Source organism: Schistocerca cancellata, chromosome 2 (assembly GCF_023864275.1).
Source record: "Schistocerca cancellata isolate TAMUIC-IGC-003103 chromosome 2, iqSchCanc2.1, whole genome shotgun sequence".
NCBI classification, from domain to species: domain Eukaryota; kingdom Metazoa; phylum Arthropoda; class Insecta; order Orthoptera; family Acrididae; genus Schistocerca; species Schistocerca cancellata.
The window spans coordinates 73,078,153-73,098,742 of NC_064627.1; the positions used below are offsets into that span (position 1 = coordinate 73,078,153).

Consider the following 20,590-nt stretch of genomic DNA (forward strand, 5'->3'; position numbering starts at 1 on the left):
GAGATGATGTGACCATTCAGGTGCCAATGCCAGTTTTTGAGTGAATTAGTGGTAAGGTGTTTGGGGTTTCAGGATCAAATCCTGGTCTGCCTCTATCCTAGGGGCGCAGTGGCCAGTGGAAAACACTTGCACCTGGCCATTGTGATATGTCAATTGTGTGTTGTATGAGACAGTATTTTTCATTTGTTATCTGTTGTAAAATTTTTATAAAATGGCAACAGAATCTTTATCAGTAATATGCGAGGAAAGAAAAGGATAATAAACTGTGTCAAAAGCAGAGTGAGAAAAGAATTTCTTGGTGTCATACAAGGCATTGTCATCATCAAGTTCAAGAATAAAAAATGTGCTGTAGTGAGGCCACTCCGTCTCACCTACTGCTTCCCTATTGTGTCTTTCAACTTCGTAACTGCAGTCTGGTTTCTTTACAAGTTACAAACTAACTTTTGTTCCCTGTATTTTATCTCTGCTGCCTTCAAAATTTCCATGAGTGTTTTCCAGTCAACATAGTCAGAAATTTCTAGATCTACAAAGAGTATAAACTTAGATTTCTTTCTTACAGAATAAGACATACAGTCAGTACTGACTTAGGAGTTCCAACGTTTCTCCAGAACTCAAACTAATGTTTCCCAAGAAAGACCTCCACCAGCTTTCCCAATCTTCTGTAAACAGTTCATGTCAGTATTTGCGACCATGACTCATTAAACTGATGGTTTGGTTATATTTACACCAGTCAGCACCTTCCTTTTCGGCATTGGAATGCTTACATTCTTCTTGAAGTCTGAGGATATATCCCGTGTGTCATATATCTTGCACACTACCTATAAAAGTTGTGTCATGGCTGGCTCTCCTAAGGATCTCAATGAGTCTGAGGACATGCCGTCTGCTCCGGGGACCATGTTACGACCTAGGTCTTTCAGTGGTCTGTTGAATTCTTCTCACAATATCATGTCTCATCTTCACCTACTTCCTCTCCTCTTTCTGTCATATTGACTTCATGTTTTTTTTCCATTTTATAGACCCTCTAGTCATGCCATCTCTTAGCTTTCCGTTCATTGTTTAGTTCTGGCTTGCCATCAGAGATCCTGATATTCACACAGCTGGTTTTCTTTTCACCAATTTTCGCAAGTTTTGTCAATCTCATTTTCTAGACATGTGTATTCTCTTACAACTTCTTCTTCTTCTTCTTCTTCTTCTTCTTTGTCTTTCAGTTTGCCTAACTTTGACGCAAGTTAAATTACTTTTATAAGTTCTTTGCTTTCTGTTAGCATAGTATTGTCTCATTCTTTTTAATCCTGCTGTCCTTTCTTCTTCAGAGATTTGGATTGTTCATTTGGTTTTGATTTTGACTTGGAACCTCTCTTTTACATCATTATCTATGAGCATATTTTCTGTACTTTGGGATTCTCTTAAGTCTTCCTACATTTCCTTGAACCAGTTTGGTTTGCTTTTTTTGTTGTTGTGGAAGTAGTATTTTTTAAAAATTTATGTAGATTTAGTCTGGGGATGTGTCCATTAAAATCAATTCTTTTCCTCATGTGTCTGCAAGTTTTTCGGTAGTTTGGTAAAGGATTTCTTTGCTGGTGTGGATTAGTTTGTTTTTGTAGAATCTGTAATTTGCTTCATTTGCTGTACTTTTATATTTTCTACTTTTGTCAGTTAAATTCAGTATCAACTGTGTTACCTGAGGATTTCTGCTAGGTCTTGACTTTTTTGTCCTATATAAGACAAAAAACGAAAGGCGATGTAACTCTACCACCCTCTCTTTAATAATAAATATCCAAAAGTCACACTGATACAGTCCAAGCGGTATTTCTAATGTAGTAAACACAGTTTTTAACACACCGAGCAGTATCGAGATGAGTGGAAGTTACACTAAAATGATACATAAGCTGTTGTTTTTGTAGCTGCCTCCACCTTGTCGAATTCTTCTTTTGAAATTTGCCTGCTTCTGTGTTTGCATGTGGAAACTATGTAAATAAGACTCAGGTGTATTTTCAATTTTATCATCGTTTGTTCTCCACATGATACAAATAGCATTACCAAAAGACTGACTGTCCTAAGCACCTCAAGACAAAACAAAAAGACTAAAGACTGAGCCTAACATAAAAAACTGAGGGCAGGGGACTGCACTGCATTTCTTTTTGTAGAATTTCAACAATGAATTTCAAAATAATTCATTCTTAATTTGTTTCAATTTCAATGTTATAATTAAAATTTACAAAATGTAAAGAAACTGATAATACAGCTGAATATGGTATAAAATACAAAATAGAATGACATAATTTTTATAGTATCAGCTGTGGTTTTAAATATGAAAATCAATCTGAACTTTAATTACAATAATGTTCTTCAAATTATATTAGTTTCGCAATTACTTACGGTGGGGGTTTTGTTACTAACATTTACTGACAGCACAAAACTTATGCTTTATCAGATTACATATGTAAAACTCTCAAATATAGCTTCAAATTCCAGAAATCGGAAAGTTGGGTGGTGTAAACAATGGAGAGTTAATTAGAAATGTAGTTACAAAGAATATTAATTACAAAGGAGGACATAAAAATAAACAACAAATGAAAGTACATCACTTGTTAATAACTTTTGAGCTGTTTCACGAAAGTAATAAGGGTTTCAGTAATCAAATTTTTAAATTACCATTTTGTTAATTAGGAGTATTGATTTTTCGTGCTGACATTTCTGCAGTCTCTAATTATTTACCGTTACAGAATGATTACTACAATTTTACAAAATACGACTAGTTTGGCATAGGCACAGGTTATGATTAATGGTTTCTCAGTTAACAATTAGGAATGTACTTGGTGATGAATCTGGAATGTTACATTTACTTATACAGACTTCAGGATACTTATACAGACTTTAGGACATATAGAAATATACGATACCCACTTAACTATACAGACAGTATATGATATTGGACTGGTATCGTAATTTTGAATTGAAATTTTGGGAAGCTGTACCGTTATAGAGGGATACAATTCAAGCAATTACTTTCTGATATTTCAATTATTTTTAACACACTTGAAACAAGTGACTGGCAGAACAGATAGGCATTGAAAATTTTAGTGGAATTGATGACTAAAAGAGGAGGATCCCTGTAGTAACATTGTGTTTTTGAAAAATCAAGCAATGGGAAATCCATGATGTAATAACAGTAAAGAAGTAGAGTAGATAGTTACTCATCACATAGAGAAGGGACTGAGCAGTGGACAAACCCATTTAAAAGTAGACATTTTAATGTTGTTAGCCATCACACAGAGTAGGTTGGGGGGGGGGGGGGGGGAAGGAAAGGCATCTCCCTTCCCCAATCCCCCCCCCCCCCCCCCCCACACACACACACGGGTGCTGTTATCTTTGTTTGTGGAGCCACAGCACGTGGATATAACAGTAGTTAGTTGTCTGTGAACGATACACTGATGAGCCAAAACATTATGACCACCTGCTTAATAACTGATTCTGCATATCAGGGATCCCACAGTTTTTTCAGTTTGTTGGTAGGTTTGTGGAAGTATGTGGAATTAGATTCTACACACAGGTCATATAGATTGTGTAAATAACGGGCCGCTGATCTGCATACACTGTGATGGGCGTCTGATAGAGAAGCATTTGGGTTCCATAGGATTTACATCAGGCGAGTTTGGTTGCCGAGACATCAATGTGAGTTAAATAATTCTTAAAAATAAGGACATTGTATCATGTTGACAGATGTGAAGAAAGTTCAGCAATATATTGAAAAAAATGTGGCTTAGCTAATATTATATGCCATGTTGGACACTGCAAGGAAGAATCTAGATTGATATTTAGAAAAAGAAAATGCAGACTTTTGTTTGTTGCTGTTGCATGTTCCTTCTTTGTTTATTTTCTTTTCTTAAAACTAAAACAACATATACAAATTACTTGTATAGAGAGACAAATGTTCACAATTTCAGAAAAATTTAATGATTTATTCTAGAGAAAGAGCTTCACAAAGTGAGCAAGTCAGTAATGAGTTATCCACCTCTGGACCTTGTGCAAGCAGTTATTTGGCTTGGTGTTGATTGACAGAGTTGTAGCATGTCCTCCTGAGGGATATTGTGTCAGATTCTGTCCAACTGGCATGTCATATCATCAAAATCCCTAGCTGGTTGGATGGTCCTGTCCATAATGCTCCAAACATTCGCAATTGGGGAGACATCTGGTGACCTTCCTGGTTAATGTAGGGTTTGGCAAGCATGAAGACAAGCAATAGAAACTCTTGCTGTTGGTGGACGTTATCTTGTTGAAATGTGAGCCCAGGTTGCCTTGTCATGAAGAGCAACAAAACAGGTCATAGAATATTGTTGATGTAGCGCTGTGTTGTAAGGGTGCCACAGATCACAATCAAAGGGGTCTTGCTATAAAATGAAATGGTATCCCAGAGCATCACTCATGGTTGTGGCGCCGTGTGGTGGACGACAGTCAGGTTGGTATCCCAACGCTGTCTGGGGCGTCACCAAGCAAGTCTTTGCTGGTTACCAGGGCTCAGTTTGAACTGCAGATCATTGCTGAAGACAATTCTATTCCAGTCAGTGAGATTCCAGACACGCTGCAAATGGGCTTGTTGGCGCAAAAAGTCAATGATAGTTAGCACAAAGGCATCGTGAGCTTTGATCCCTTTGTGTGAGCTGCTTATTAATGGTGCTTAGTTGAAAGTCAGATTATGATAATGATGAGTCTGCAGTTCTGAGTGCCTCTCACAACTGCTTGGGCCTCATGTTCTGTTGTCTCTCTAGGTCGATCACTTTCTTCTTGATGCTGTGTTCGGCCATGATTCTCGCATTTCTGCCGACATTGTCGAATAGTGGTATCACTCCTATTCAAATGCCAAGCGATTCACTCATTACTCCAACCCACTTCTTTGAGGCCAACTGCACTTCCTCTGTTGAATGATGACATCTGTGTATAATGTTCACACACCTGTCTGCGAGGCACAGTTACTGTCCAACTGAGTACACCTTCATCATTCACCTGTCAAAGTTTACAATTTTGCTTTTTCTGTAGATACCTGTATGAATATCAATTTGTGACCAGTTTGGATAATTCCTTCGGTGTACTTTTTTTATATGTATTTGCTGAGTGAATGCAGATGCAAAGTTTCAGTATGCTTCCCACCTAAAACATGGAATTAACCTGTCTCCACGTAAGCTTTGTCACATGTGGTTTCCGTTTGTGATGAGAAGATACAGCCATTTTTGTGATGTTCTACATTTGATCTCAATTTTTTTGTGCTTTGTGATGAGAGGGTAGCATTTGAGTTATTTGCTAAACTAACCACTATCTCTTGTGATGTTTGTGAACGTGAAACATTTAAAATTTTTCTGTGCTGTTTGCTCTACCTTGTAGAGGTAAGAGACTCTTGTATGAAGGCCATTCACAAAATATCAGACCTTACTTTTTATTGTTTAAACTGAAGAGTATCATGCTGTATGTGCTCTCCGTATTTGTAGACTTTCTTAGTGTGCATGCCCGAGTCTTTTCACCACTGTAGAAACAACCAGCCGCTGGCTAGACATTGAAAAGTGATTATGTGTAAGTGGTAGTCATCAGATTTTGAATTGTGGGCAAAATGACAGAAAAAGTGGAACAACATTGTGTCAAATATTGTTTTAAGCTTGGTGGTGATTTTCTAATTGAAGCAATCCCAAGACTCGACAAGTGTTTGAGGACGAAGCAGTGGGTACCACACAGATGGACTGGTACAATCGCTTTTGGTACAATCGCTTCAAAGATGGCCACTCATAAGTGAAGAGAGGAGCACCACCCACAAACATAGTAGTTATTGATCACGAAGAACCCCGGTGATGCAGAGTAGACAAATGATGATTAAAGAACTTGCAGACAAGGTTAAAATTAGTTTTGGGACTATTCATTCCATTTTAATGAAATGTTTCAACCTCAGGAGATCTCAGCAAAACTTGTGCCAAAGTTGCTTACAATTGAGCAGAAGCAACTCCGTTCGGATATTGCACAGGCCATGCTGGATATGTGAGCAGCAATCCCAAATTTCGTAGCATAGTGATCACTGATGATGTGTGCAGTGTTTATGGGTACAAGCCAGAAACAAAATTCCAGTCATCAGAATACAAGTATCCATCGTCCCCGAGACCCAGAAAAGTGAGGCAGGTCTGCAGCAATGCGAAAGTCACGTTACCTTATTTGACTCCAGTGTCGTGGTCCATTACAAGTACACAGCACAAGCTACTAATGTCAATAAGGAGTACAACCAAGATGTTCCGTGTCACCTTTGTGAAGCAATAATATGCAAATGGTCAGACTTGAGGACAGTGGGCAGTTGGCACTTCACCACAGCAACACACCAACTCATCTTTATCAATGAATTCAGAGTTTTTTGGCCAAACTCAACACAGCTGTTGTTTGTTTCCCGTTAACCAAGGCATAGTGACTTCTGACTTATCCCTGAACTGAAAAAGACTCTGAAATGGACCAGATTTCAGAACAGGGAAGACATTATGCAAAATTTGACAGAGCAGCTGTAGACCATACCAAAAGAGGCTTTCTAGTGACACTTCCAGAAATGGTAGCAGCGTTCGGAGAGGTGTGTAGACGCTGAAGCTGACTAGTGTCAAACAATTGTATCAGAATAAAGATTAATGCTATGAATAAAAGTCAGATGCATTTTGAACAGCCTTCGTGTATTGTTTCTGTTGCTTGCTACCAGGTGTATCAGCCATTTATTATATTTCGTATGTATGCTGCAGTTTAATATTAAACATTCATCCACACTCCTTTGTTGTTAATGTACTGGTGCTAACAGTTTCGGTATGTATTTCAGAAAGTGCAAGAGAAAGAAGGAAAGGAATCTATTCTGTCACGAGAAACTTGAACAAGGTGTAATTTTCAGTGTGTAATTAAATTTTAGTTTAGTTTTATGGTACAACTAAAATAACTTTTTGATGTACGGATTGCAGTGGTGAAAAGTGAAAAGCTATGTTGCCAGAATACAACCAGCCAAACTTGACAATGTTTTGCCTACAACTATTTAAGAGACGACACAATAGGAATATGGTGCTTGAAAAATAACTATGATTAGCTAGTAGCTGACCCCTACCAAGTGACTCTTATTTGAGGTATAGCCCAGTTTTCTGTGGCATATTCGTGGAGAAAGTTCACAACATAGGTTTACTTTTGATACATAAATGTCGGATGTAGAAATAAGTGTACAGAATTGACAATCAATTATATATGCTTTACAGGAGGGGGCAACTGAATCTGATTAGTTAGCCTGTAGATTCTATATTGTGTATGGTGGGAATGACCAATGATCTGTTGTAGATAACTGACAGTGTAACATCCTGTATGTTTGGAAGAAGTTGCATGTTGTTCCATTAAGGTGGGTTGTAGAACTTAGACAGCAATATAGACTTGTCTCATTGATGTCACTTTCTTGCAGAATTATGGATCATATTTTGTGGTCACACAGGTTGTGGCTTTTTTTGACTGAACAACTCCTCTGTAGGATGCGACGTGGTTTCCACAATTACAAATTGTGTGGAACTCAACTTGTTCACGAGATCCAGTTGGTTATAAATAGTGAACCCCAGGGTTCAATGCCTTCTGCAAAGTTCTCAATACTCTTCCACTACTTCAGCTAGTAAAATATACAATTAGGGAATATAACAGGTACACAATTGAACTGGAGCTATCCTAGTACACAGAACTCAGTATATTGTTTTTAATGAAGAGGTTTTATCAGAAGTTCTTGTGCTGTTCAGACACAGCTGTGTCTGAAGTCTACTAATGACAATGAAATTATTATGAAATACTTGAAGACATGCAGTAATAGACACTTTTTATAAAGACTGGCAGCTAGTGCACAACATAATAAGCGTAATATACATACGGGTCATTCCATGTCAAGTCACCCAGGCCTTGACACCAACCATGTCAGATTTTGATGAAACTTGGTACAATTACTTCTTTTATCATCCTGAAAGCACTTGTAAAATTTTTTTGCTCTTTCTCTGATAGTTTTTTTTTATAAATTTTTAAAGTTTTTAGATTTGGCATTATTTCAGCAGTCGGAAACCTTAACTTAAACGTGTCCTCACAACTAAAAAAAATTGCATATTAAAGAATACTCAAGATATCAGTATAAAATTTTGGAATAAGTTTGTGTATTATATCTAAATGTTAAAAAGAATTACCGTAAAGATATATTAAAACCTTTCAAATGAATAAAAAATTACAAGTTTTTTTTTAGCTAACGGATGTTCAGTTTTACAAAAACTGCAATATCTAGAGTCTCAGACCTGATAGAAAGCTCAAATTTGTTTTAAAATACTCTTAATTGTATAGGCTATTAGATAAAAGAAAAATTATGTTGGCTTTTTAACCTATTTAATAGTTATCTAATTTTTAAAATAATACTAATTATATTTTAAAAATAAAAAGTACCAAGGGACTTAGACACCGAAAATAAGTTTTTGTCTTCTTCAAGTAACAATGTACGCTTGGATTTTGTTTTGTTACTCCTGTGTTTTGAAGTAAAAAATTATTACAGTGTTAAATAGTGCTTGGATAGTATTTTATTAAGTTTATTCGAACTTTCAGTAAGTACTGTTACTTAGTTTACAGAGATTCTTTTCCAATATCCTATAAAAGTAACCAGAACAGTAATCAGACCAAAAGTGAAATCAGTATGTCAGATATTCAAACCTGTAGCGTAGGGTTATTTAAAAAATCTGACTGTTTCCAAACAACCTACACACCTTCAAAAAAGTTACAGCCGGTATCTGAATTGAGCGAGGAAGAAAAAGATTTGATCCACTTACGATCTGGAATTAATCTGTGTGAATTTAAGAATATATGTTCATACCACAGCTACTACTTTTTAAACGTTTTTGAAAAGTATCAAACAACATGTGTAGACCCACTAAAAAAAACACAAAAAGCCCATCAAAAAATCATTGAGAAGTATAGGCTTGGATCTTTGTAAACAATTACTGACAAAAAATATTAGCATAAAACCTGGACAAAAGTTTTGCTCAACATGCCGTAACTTTTGTGAGGAAAAATAAAGAGTTGAAGTCAATGAAAGTGAAACAGATGATGAAGTCATGGTTGAATTAGAATCACAGGAATCCCGAAATGAATCCCTCGTACAAACAAACATTGCTCTTGATAATTTAGGTTTAACACCGATAGAGCTTCATGGCTTGTCAGAACAAAGTAAAGGGTCTTATTTTTAAAGGAAGGTTAGCAGTATTGAAAAGACTGCAAAAAAGGTGCTTTCAAAAGCACTAAAATATGATGCACCAAGTTCTGATGATGACGAAGAAGATACAAGTGTGGTTGAGAAAGCAAAGGATTTTTATGTAATGATTTCTCTTATGAAAGAGAAGATTTCATCTGTTGGGAGGTCTAGAAAAATCCAGATTCTGACCTTGGCTCCAGATTCTTGGAGTCAAAATAAAGTGATGAAAGAATTTAATGTAAGAGAGTACATGGTGCGACAAGCTAGAAAGCTAAAATCTGAAAAGGGTATTTTGGAAACTCCTGGTCCAAAAAAAGGTAAAACTCTTTCTGAAAATACAGTAAGACTTGTAACAGATTTTTATGAAAAGGATGAAAGTTCCAGAGTGCTACCTGGAACAAAAGACAAAGTAAGTGTTCAAAAAAATGTGTACATGCAAAAAAGACTCATTTTGTGTAACTTGAGAGAACTCTATTATTCTTTCTAATGGGAGAATCCCGAGGTAGAAGTAGGATTTTCAAAATTTTGTTTCTTGAGACCTAAATGGTGTATCCTTGCTGGTGCTGCAGGCACACACACTGTATGTGTATGCAGTATCCACCAGAATGTTAAACTATTACTGGATGCTGTGAAAATTGAAGAATCTTATAAAGACCTAATTAAGATGCTTGTGTGCAACACGGAAAACCAAAACTGCATGCTACGTCATTGCGACAGCTGTACTGCAAATACTGCACTAACTGAGTACTTATCTGAAAAACTAAGTGAAGATTATGATTTAGAAGAAGAAATTGTAATCAGTCAGTGGGTTAACACAGACAGGGCAGAAATGATCAAACAGTCTATCAGTGTTGAAGACTACATTTCTTTATTGGTTAGGTCATTGGAAAAGCTCACCCCGCACTCGTTTATAGCAAAATCCCAATCAGCAGCCTTTAAAAGATTGAAAGAAGACCCACCACCCAAAACAGCAATTATTGTGATGGGTTTCAGTGAAAATTATTCCTTTGTTATACAAAATGAGATCCAAAGTTACCACTGGAATAGAGGTGGTTGTACTCTACACCCAGTTGGAGTTTTTCTAAGAAATGAGGAAAACAATGTTTTTGTTTCCAACCAATGTTTTATTAATGATGACCGAGAACGTGATACTGGTTTTATTAACTTTGTACAAAAAGAAATTACAAAGTGGCTGTCATCACATCATACTGACATTGACTCAGTTGACTACTTTACAGATGGTTGTGCTGGGCAGTACAAAAATAGAAACAGTTTTAAAAATTTGACTGAACACTTGAGAGACTTTAATTTGAAGGCCCAACACACTTTTTTTGCAACAAGTCATTGGAAGTTAATTAGTGATGGCCTAGGAGGAACTATTAAAAGAATTTTAAGGAAAGCTAGTCTACAGCTTTCGGACAAAGAACAAATAATGACAGTAATTGATGTGTGTTCATTTTCACTTTATTGACAAAAAAGAAGCTGATTTGCTATGGTGAAAACTAGAAAACCGTTTCTCAGCAACCCAAACCATTCCTGGAACAACAAGTTTTCATAACTTCAAACCACTTCCAACAAACAACCTTGAAATTAGAAGGACTACAGATAGTGTAAAACCCTGCTTACTCTTTTCTTTCCATTCATCTTCTGATTGGGTTCGTGTTGAACCATCCATAAATAGCTATGTAGCTGTAAATTATGATGGTAACTGGTACTTTGGACTGGTAAAAACAATATTCAATGATGAAGAAGATGCAGAAATTCTATTTCTACATCCTTCAGGACCAGCTGCATCATTTTATTGGCCTGAAAGAGAAGATTGTTGCATAGTGCCTTTGGAGCACATAGTCTGTGTAGTAGACGCACCTCAATCAAGCGGCACTGGAAGAATGTATTACTTCAATAAAGACTGTAACAAAAGAACTGAAAGCTCTTGGATGAAGTGGAAAAACAAGTTGAATCAGCATTAATGTTTATTAAAAAGACAAAATTACTCAAAAAATTCAATGTTTCAAGCAATCAGTTGGGTTATACATAAGTGCCGTAAGTACACTATCTTTGTACATAATTCTAATGTAATCTACTATAATTAATAAACATGTTAAAAAGCCATAATTATTTTTGTTTTATCAAGTAGCCTATATGTTTAAGAGTAAATTAAAACAAATTTGAGCATTCTATCAGGTCTGAGACTCTAGATATTGCAATTCTGATAAAACAAAACATCCGTTAAAAAAAGAAATATATATATATATATATATATATATATATATATATATATATATATATATATATATATATATATATAAATATAATAGAGGGAAACATTCCACGTGGGAAAAATATATTTAAAAAGAAAGATGATGAGACTTACCCAACAAAAGCGCTGGCAGGTCGATAGACTATCGACCTGCCAGCGCTTTTGTTGGGTAAGTCTCATCATCTTTCTTTTTAAATATATATATATATATATATATATATATATATATATATATATATATTTTTTCATGGAAAATAGTAATATATTTTAATAGTATCATTTTTATCTTCAAATATGTATAATAAATAAACTTGCTGTAAAAGCAAGTTTAAAGTTTTGAGTACAAATTAAATTTACCACTACGGAAGGTTCGGAAAACGCAAAACATAAAAACTTAAAAAATTTATTAAAAAAAACTATAAGAGATACAGCAAAAAAATTTTGCAGGTGTTGTCAGGATGGTATTAGAACCATTTGAGCCAAATTTCATGAAAATCTAAGGAGGTGGGCGTAAAATTTATTTTTTATTGGGTGATTTGATGTGGAATGACCCGTACATGAATGTAAACATCCAATAGTTTAAGACTGCAAGCAGTCAGTCACAATTGTCAAGTAGCAAGGAGTATCTGTCCAGATAGTTTTGAGGAACAACTACTTTATAATTCTAACTATGAGATAGCAGATTCTGCAATGTGATTTATCAGAAGAATCCAAAACAAATGTAAATTACCTTTGAGGACCCCTTTTGAACAACCCTTGAAATTACTCGTTGATGTGTGTCCATCATGAAGTTGGCTTAACAGAAAAGATAGAGGAGATTTGAAGAGGAATTGTGCAGTTTGTCAGAGATTTGTTTTGTCAGCATGAAAGTCTCTTGGAAATGTGAACAAATGACAATGTATCGTTTACATGATAAATAGCGTTTTCTAAGAGCCTATCTACAAAAATTTCGAGACACCCCTTTTCAGCACAAATCAAGAAATGGCAACTTTCTACAACTTTTAACGTGTGTAGTGACCATGGAGGCAATATTAGATAAATTTAGGCTTGTGCAGAAGGGTATTGGCATCTTTCCTTTCATGCAGCATCTTTGAATGAAACAGGAATAAGGCAAAATTAACTTGGTATATGTGCTCTCCATTGCACTTAATATGGTGGTGGCTTTTCGAGTACATATGCAGATATAGAAATGATATTGTGTAGAGTAATAATGCATTCCAAAATAGTTCTGGTTGTTCAGAATAAGGCCCCATTTGAAGTTTTTAGCTGCATGCCCCCCTCCCCCCCCCCTTTCCTGCTAAACACATGACACATGAGGGTAAAGGAGGACGTATGCTCTAACCTCCGAGAAACTGTGGGTTATTTTGTAGCATTAATACACAAAGGTCATTCAATAATTAGAGAGACAAATTGGTCTCGAGAAAAAGCGTTTATTTTTACAAAACAATATTTTTCCTACTTTTCAGCATAATCCCCTTGAACATTTATGCACTTGTTCCAACAGGCTGCAGGCATTTTTATTCTGGCTGCAAAGAACTCTCTATCTTGATGTTTGAACCAATTTTCCAAAATCTTTTTCACGTCCTCATTGTCCTGAAACCTCTTCCAACATAATGCCTCCTTCTGTGCACCACACAAATGGAAATCATGAGGTGCTAAATCAGGACTGTAAGGGGGACGAGGCAGTACTTCCCAGCCCATTTTGTCGATGGTTTCATTGGTTAGTTGAGCAATATGAGGACGTGTGTTGTCTTGCTAGAGAATCACACCTCTCCTCTGAGATCCATGACATCTCTATCTTATAGCTGGCTTCACCTTGTTTAAAGGCAAATCCAAGCAGTAGTGACTGTTTGAGATAATCACAAAACAATGGATCTTCAGCATCCCAAAACACCGTCACCATGACTCTTCCTGCTGATGTTTGGGTTTTGAATTTTTTCTTGACAGGCGAGTTCATGTGCTGCCACTTCATGCGTTTTCTATATTCTGGCTCATAGTAGTGAACCCAAGTTTCATCACAACCTAAAATTTTTTTGAGGAAGTTCTCACCTTCTCTTTCATAACATTCCTTTAGCTCTGTTTACAGTCTCAACCTTGTTTCCTTGTGTAGCTATGTCAACTCCTTTGGGAACCATCTTGCATATGTTTTGTGGTACTTCAGCTTGTTACAGATGATCTTATGACCTGTACCAGTACTAACAGGAACCTTATCAACTATTGTTTTCACAGTAACACTGCGATCGGCACGAATAATGTCATAATTCGCCTTTCAAGTGAGGTAGTTGAAACTGCAACTGGTCAGCCAGAATGGTGTTCATCAGTTACTGAGTTGCAACCATTTTTGAATTGCTCTATCCACTTGTAAAAATTAGCACAATTCATAGAACCTTCACCAAAATCTTTAGATGTTCTACAGTATATATTCACTGGTTTCTCGCCTTCAGCAAGTAAAAAATGAATAACAGAAAGTTGTCAAACAAATGTGGACATTTCAAGCGGATTCACCATCTTGAAATGTGTTTCTGAGGTTATAAACAAAATAATGTTGATACATCAGCTGATCAGGGTTCATCCCAGTGATGCCAACTTAAAGCCATAAAAGTACCAAACTTGCCCTACTAACATTTTTTTTCCACAGACCAATTTGTCTCTTTAATTACTGAATGACTCTCGTAGTTAACTGATCACTGTGAAAGTGAGAAAGAAAGTGGAATAGAAGGTCAGATCAGGAAAGGGCTGGAGATAAGAATAGGTAGTGGCAGTAGTGATTGGAGGGTTGGGGATGGCTGGAGGTTGAGGATGTTTGTTGGTTTAGGCCACAGGAACTTTGGATATGGAGGATGTGCTGGAGGGAAAGATCCCACTGCACAGTTCAGAGTTGGTGGTGCTGGAGTAAAGGATACAAATTGCAAAGCTAGTACAATAACTGCTGAAGTCATTAGATTTTTGACATGCGACATATTTAAGCAGTTGTGTGGTTCATTTTTTGCTGTGCCACTGGTTATGATCGAGTCTAACATAATAGGAAATGCCTTTGATGGGTTGCAATAGGAAGTGGAGGATGGGTTTTATGGGACAGGTGTTGTATGTGAGTGGTTCACAGGGGGACAGTACCAGTTGAAAACAACAATGGAACAGTGGTAGACTAGGTATTGTGTATGTTGACCTTTCTCCCAGCATGGGGGAGAAGTGCTCTGACTGTGTTTGAATTGCGATGTGTGTGAGGAAAGTAAAGAGACTGACAACACTGTGAGGAATATGGCAATGCTGTGTTGCTCTACTTGTGTATGCTAGTGTGTTCATCCCTTCCAGATGGTCGATCTGAGTTTCTGGTGAGTGCAGCCATCACGTGATTTGTTATGAAAATGAAACAGCGGAATTTAGAGCTATGTGAATATGACCTTCGAAAAGTTGAAACAGGCCAGTGGGGAACATTCCCTATCAAGAGGATAAGTTTTTTGCTGGCACAAATCATTTTTGGAAGGCTAAAAACATTTTGAAGATGAACCTCTCTCAGGGAGACTTTTAACTTTAAAAACTGACAAAAACGCCAAATGTGTGCATGCTCTTGTGAGATCAGATTGATATTGTACAATAAGGATGATGTGTGGCCTGTGTTAGACTTAAACAGTTTCACTGCACGTTAAATTTTGACTGAAGTTTTATCACATGGGAAGGGTTTGTGCCAAAATGGTATTGAAAAGCCTCACAACTGAGGAGGAGGACAATCGAAGAAACGTGTGCATTTATCTTCTTGAGAGAGTTACCAATGACCACAATCATTCAGTCGTATGACCACAGGTGATAAATCCTGTATTTCTGAGTATGATCCTGAGACAAAGTGGCAGAGTGATGAGTGTCACCCTGAGCCATCTCCTTGACTGAAAGAAGCTCGAATGAACAAATCAAAGATCAAAATAATGCTGATTTGCTTTTTTGACACTAGGGGTATCTTGCATATAGAATTTGTTCCTCCATGAGAAAGTACCATCCAAGTGTTTTACAAAGATGTCCTTGAAGGCCTCAGGAAAAGCTGGTGAATAAAATGACACTGGACATTGCAGCCAAGTGGATGCTGCATCATGACAATGCCCCTTGTCACATGACCACTTCTGTCATGGAATTTTTGGCCTCAGAAGAGATTCTTGTTGTTCCACAACCCCCCTATTCACCTGATCCTTGTGACTCTTTTTTTTTTCTTTTCCTGAAACTGAAAATTGTCTGGAAAGCATTTTGTTTTGGGACTCTGTAGATCATTCAAAATAACTGTATAAATGCCTGATATCTGCTTTTAGACATGTCCGAAAAACAGACACCGCACAGAATCTGCAGTTGTGATATGTATTGTGTAAACTAAAAGTGGAGGGGGAAAAGGAAAGAAACTATTGATGTCAGCTGCATTAGTACTTTATGCGGAATCGGTGACAACAAGCTAAAATATATGCTGGACTGGTATTCGAACCTGTGACCTCCTCCGTACTAGGCAGTTGCGTTAACCACTGTGTCATTCGGGCACAGTGTTTATCGCAATTGCGTGGACTATCTCGGCCGACCCACGTCCCCACTTAGCGCCATCTATCCACAGTCCCATCCATGTCCTCTGCGCCTGCTACTTTGAGATTTCCACATGAAAGAACAGACACCAGGCATACATATAATTGATTCAACGTCCTGCGATAATCTCAAAGAAGTAAGCATGGAGGACGGGGACTGGGACTGGGCCTGGGGCTGGGCCTGGGATTGGTGGTGCTAGGTGGGAATGTGGGTCAGCTGAGAGTCATGCTGAGATAGTCTGCACAGTTGCGATAAACACTGCATCTACATTGCACAGTGGTTAACATAACTGTGCAGTAAGCAGGAGATCCTGAGTTCGAATCCCGGTTCGGCGCACATTTTCACTCATTGCCACTGAGTCTGCATAAAGTCTCCGTGCAACTGACATCACTAGTATCATTCCTTTCCTTTCCTTTCCTTTTCTTTCCTTTCATTTCTCTCCCCTCCATCTTCAATTTACATAATAATTCAAAAGAATGTAACTGACAGTCTAATGGCCCTACCAGTGGAAGCCTTTCAGCACTGCTGTCAAGACCTTGAACAAAACACCAGTGTAACACACACACACACACACACACACACACACACACACACACACACACCTCTCTTCTCTATTGTCGATGTTTTTCAACATGTAATATTTATATTCCATAGAGGATTTTCCGTGTTTGTAGTATATTTTACTTTTATGTTCATCTTTTTAATCTTTGATTCCTTACAGAAGTTGGTGGTGGGATAAATGGTATTTCTGGATACTCCTCCAGAATCACCACAAATAATAATGGATGATGATCCAGGTTTCATAGAAGAAGAAAATATTGATGAAGAAATACAGTGGTATGAAGAAGTTTCAGTTGAAGAACTTGACGAAGGCTTGGAGCAGGATGATGATGATGACGATGATGACGACGATGATACTGGGCAGGCAGAAGAAGGTGCAGAGGCCATGGTACCGACAAGTGATGATTCAAAACTTGTTTTCACAAACCATATAGGTAAAGATTCTTCGTTGCAGTCTCTACCTTACTGCATTGATTAAGTTTGTGTTGCCCAGTGGGGCTGGAAAGTAGTTGTTTGATGCTATAGAATTTTGCAGTAGGCAGTGTATCTTGAAAATTGATAATTATTTGAGAATTCGTTGTTGATACAATTGCAAACATGGATTATATTCTCTACATGCAAAATGACATTGATTGGGATCAACCCATTCCAAAATTTTATCTGTGAGTCACATTTCAAATGAAGCTGTTTAACCATAGGCTAAATGAAGATGTGTAGATTATCAGTTACAGGATTAATGTATCAGCAGTTTTATGTTAGCAGAGTGAAACATATACCTTCATGGAGACTAGATGCTTTGTTGAGTGTTGGAGTTAAAACAATGAGTAATTTAACATTTTATCAAACTTCAGTTCATTTCCGTGTAACTCATCAGCAACTCAAAGAATGTGTTATCATACCCGCCAGCTGGTCTGCAGCAAAGCATATACTTATTTGTGTCACACTGGAAGCAAAACAGGGAATACTTGGAGCTTGTCAAATTTATCATTGGATAATAATGTGTTGCGATTGGATTGTTTGGTGCAGGATAAAGTAGTGGAGAAAGAGCAGAGATGCCAGTCGTGATCGTCATGTGTATATCTACACAGTAATCACATGCTTAAAAATGAACAATATCCCAAAACAAGTGTTCATATGTGTGCAATACAATGCTTGAAGCAGTAAACATCAGCAAATTGAGATGCGGTTATACAGGTACACAAGAGTTATGTAGCCATTCTTTGACAGTTGTTGTAGTAGCCACCAGAAAGATCGCGGGAGGCGCACATTGGCACGGCGCGTCACGGACGGTAGTTGCCGCCAGTAGAGTCCCGTCCACCAGAGGGCACGCGAGAATTCAGACACGACCTCTGCCGGCGTAACAACAAGAACAACAACAACAACTCCGGCAGGACAGGCCGTGCGCAGTCAGTCAACATCGGGCATGCCTAGGACACAGTCCCGGTCTACGCTAAGTGAAGTGCGACGTAACGTGAACAGTGTTACTACAGTTGTGGACCTCAGCTAAAGCTCCTTTTGGTGTAGGCAAGCATGATAATTTATCTGAGAAGGCAGGTTATGCATTTATTTTCTTTTTTTGGTCACTGTACTCGTATTTAACTGTTATACATTCGTTGCATGTCGCGTGGTTCTATAGTGACTACTGGAGTGAGGAACAGTTGCTGTTAGTGAGCGGAAAACTCAGATATTAATTTATTCTACATCTAATATCAAATAGTAAAAAGATTCATGAGATTTCTGTCTCAGTTGCAAACAGTAGCCTTGAATGTCGGAACATATACAGATACTGCAAATTTACAAATTAGTCAGTCTTCAATACAATAAATTTTCAGTAGATCACGAGCCTTAGCCACTGTGAAAGTGTAAATTTATTCAACAAGCAAACACGCAAAATGAGCTCAGTGTGTGAATGTTCAAATTTAAGTACTCTTGCAGCTGGAGCTCTGGAGAATGAATGTTTGCTTCCCATTGGTTGTGGCATAATCGTTTGTGTGGTTTGTGGCAGAGCCCTCGTGCCATGGTGCTGGCTGTAGGAAATGCAGTGGCACAAGCTGGTGGTGTGTGCATTTGAAAGTGTGGAACAGATAGCAGCCGATATCGTACTTTCCAGCTTGAAAGCCTTCCTTTCAACAAGCTCAAGTCCAGGTCTAAGTATGTTAATGTGATTACATAGCATGGTTTGTGATCTCCAAGTATGTATAAGGAGTGAAACAAAATTCTTGTGTATAACTGTATGCTATTTTGATTAAGATATTTCTTTATACTTCACTTGATTTACTGTCCCATTTAAAAGCACACAATATCGGTAACAGTGTACTTGCTGCTTCGTGTAGTGGTGACCACTCTGACCGCTACACTATCACCTCCTCATCTTTATCACCATACCAATTACAAGGACAGAAATGATGGTTTATCTAGAATGAGACTATGAGAGCTCCTCAATAAAACTGTGTGTTACTGAGTGAGGTGGGAAAACAGTGGATTCATATTTGGGAGGATATATGTTCAAATACTCATCCAGTAATCCAGATTTAAATTTTCTGTGATTTCCCAAAATGATTCCTTTGAAAAGGCATGAGCCATTTCCCTTCTTGTGTTTCCCAGTTGAGCTTGTGGTCCATCTCTAATGACTTCGTCATTGAGAGAACATTAAACCTTAATTTTCCTTCCTTGATTTCTGACTAAATGCTAGGTTTTGTAGCTTCAATAAAGTAGACAGCAACACATTCCACCCCTGTTTTTATATTCTGCGTGGCAAAGACTTATTGTGCATTGCATGAAAACAAGGAACATGTGAAGAAATGTGAATGTTACATCCTGGGCTAGTACAAATAATTATCAGCAATTTAAGAATGGAATGTTTTAAATAAAATCTTGGCACTGCAGTAAGTAATGAGGTTATGAGAAGCACAAAAATAAAGCCTGATTGATGTCAGAATTCAAGAAGCCATGAAGGATAAAAAAAACTGCATGCTAAGACCTCCGTCAGAATATACCCAAAGCACCAGAATAGCGTTGTCAGCTCAGAGAAGCAAGCATAATTCTTTGTGAAGAGAAGAGGAAAAATATCTATAGAAAATACAAGAAATGAAAGTGTATATAATACGAGGAAAAACTACTTCTGGAACTTCGAGAACATAAATTAAAGGTTTTAAATTAACATTCAAAACCAGCAAATGGCTATGTACTCATGAGTGCTGGAAACATCATTGAAAGAGTTATTTAAAATGCTTCCTTAATATCAATATTAGGAGGTTAAGCCATATATAGAGAAACTTCTCCAACAATAATAAAGTCATAGGTTGGTAGGCTAATGGAACAATGTAAAGGGAAGAGTGACTTTTTGGTTGATATGTTTGGGGATGCCCTGTGTTTAGCTGTTTTTGCTTCTCACACTCAGAAATCAGTACAGTAGAATTACCTTTAATTTGGCATCAGCTTTACATTTCAGAGTTGAGGAATACCCAAAATTGTGAGTTACAAATAATTTTATTACTGAGTTTGTAATTATTTATCATCCATGTCTTCTTGGACACCTGTTCCTTCCAGTAATATATTTTTCTTTCAGGTTCTGTATTCTGTTGTGACATTGAACCAAAAGAATCCAAGCTCGTGATAACAGGTGGACAAGATGAAAAAGCATATGTGTGGAACACAAGCTCAGGAGAAATTTTGTTTGAATGTACAAATCACAAGGTAAGTTCCACAGTTATCAGTGTATCATGGTAGGCTTTTTTAAATATTCAGCAATATTTAATGTCCATTTTGCGCAACAGGCAACATCCCAAGTTTTTGCTGTTCCTTTCAGAAATGGCCATATGTCAGTAAATCCATAACCCTGATTCCAGATAATAGTCTATAGTTAGTGTTATGAGTCTTACTTCAGATTAATTTGTTGGGGCTTGGGTTAACAAAACTGGTGCATCTCAAAACCTTCTGTATTTAAATAAAATTGCTTAAAGGAA

General features: G+C 37.3%; 1 protein-coding gene across 2 annotated transcripts in view; it reads left to right on the top strand.

The window, feature by feature from the left end:
• Window positions 1–20,590, top strand: part of LOC126161342 (angio-associated migratory cell protein) — a 78,975-nt gene that overhangs the window by 22,333 nt on the left and 36,052 nt on the right. For both annotated transcript variants that reach the window (XM_049917105.1, XM_049917106.1), the window contains exons 2-3: window positions 16,786–17,059; window positions 20,194–20,321. In XM_049917105.1, the coding sequence (XP_049773062.1) occupies window positions 16,804–17,059; window positions 20,194–20,321 (384 nt within the window). In that variant the 5' untranslated portion in view covers window positions 16,786–16,803. The remainder of the gene's footprint in view (window positions 1–16,785; window positions 17,060–20,193; window positions 20,322–20,590) is intronic.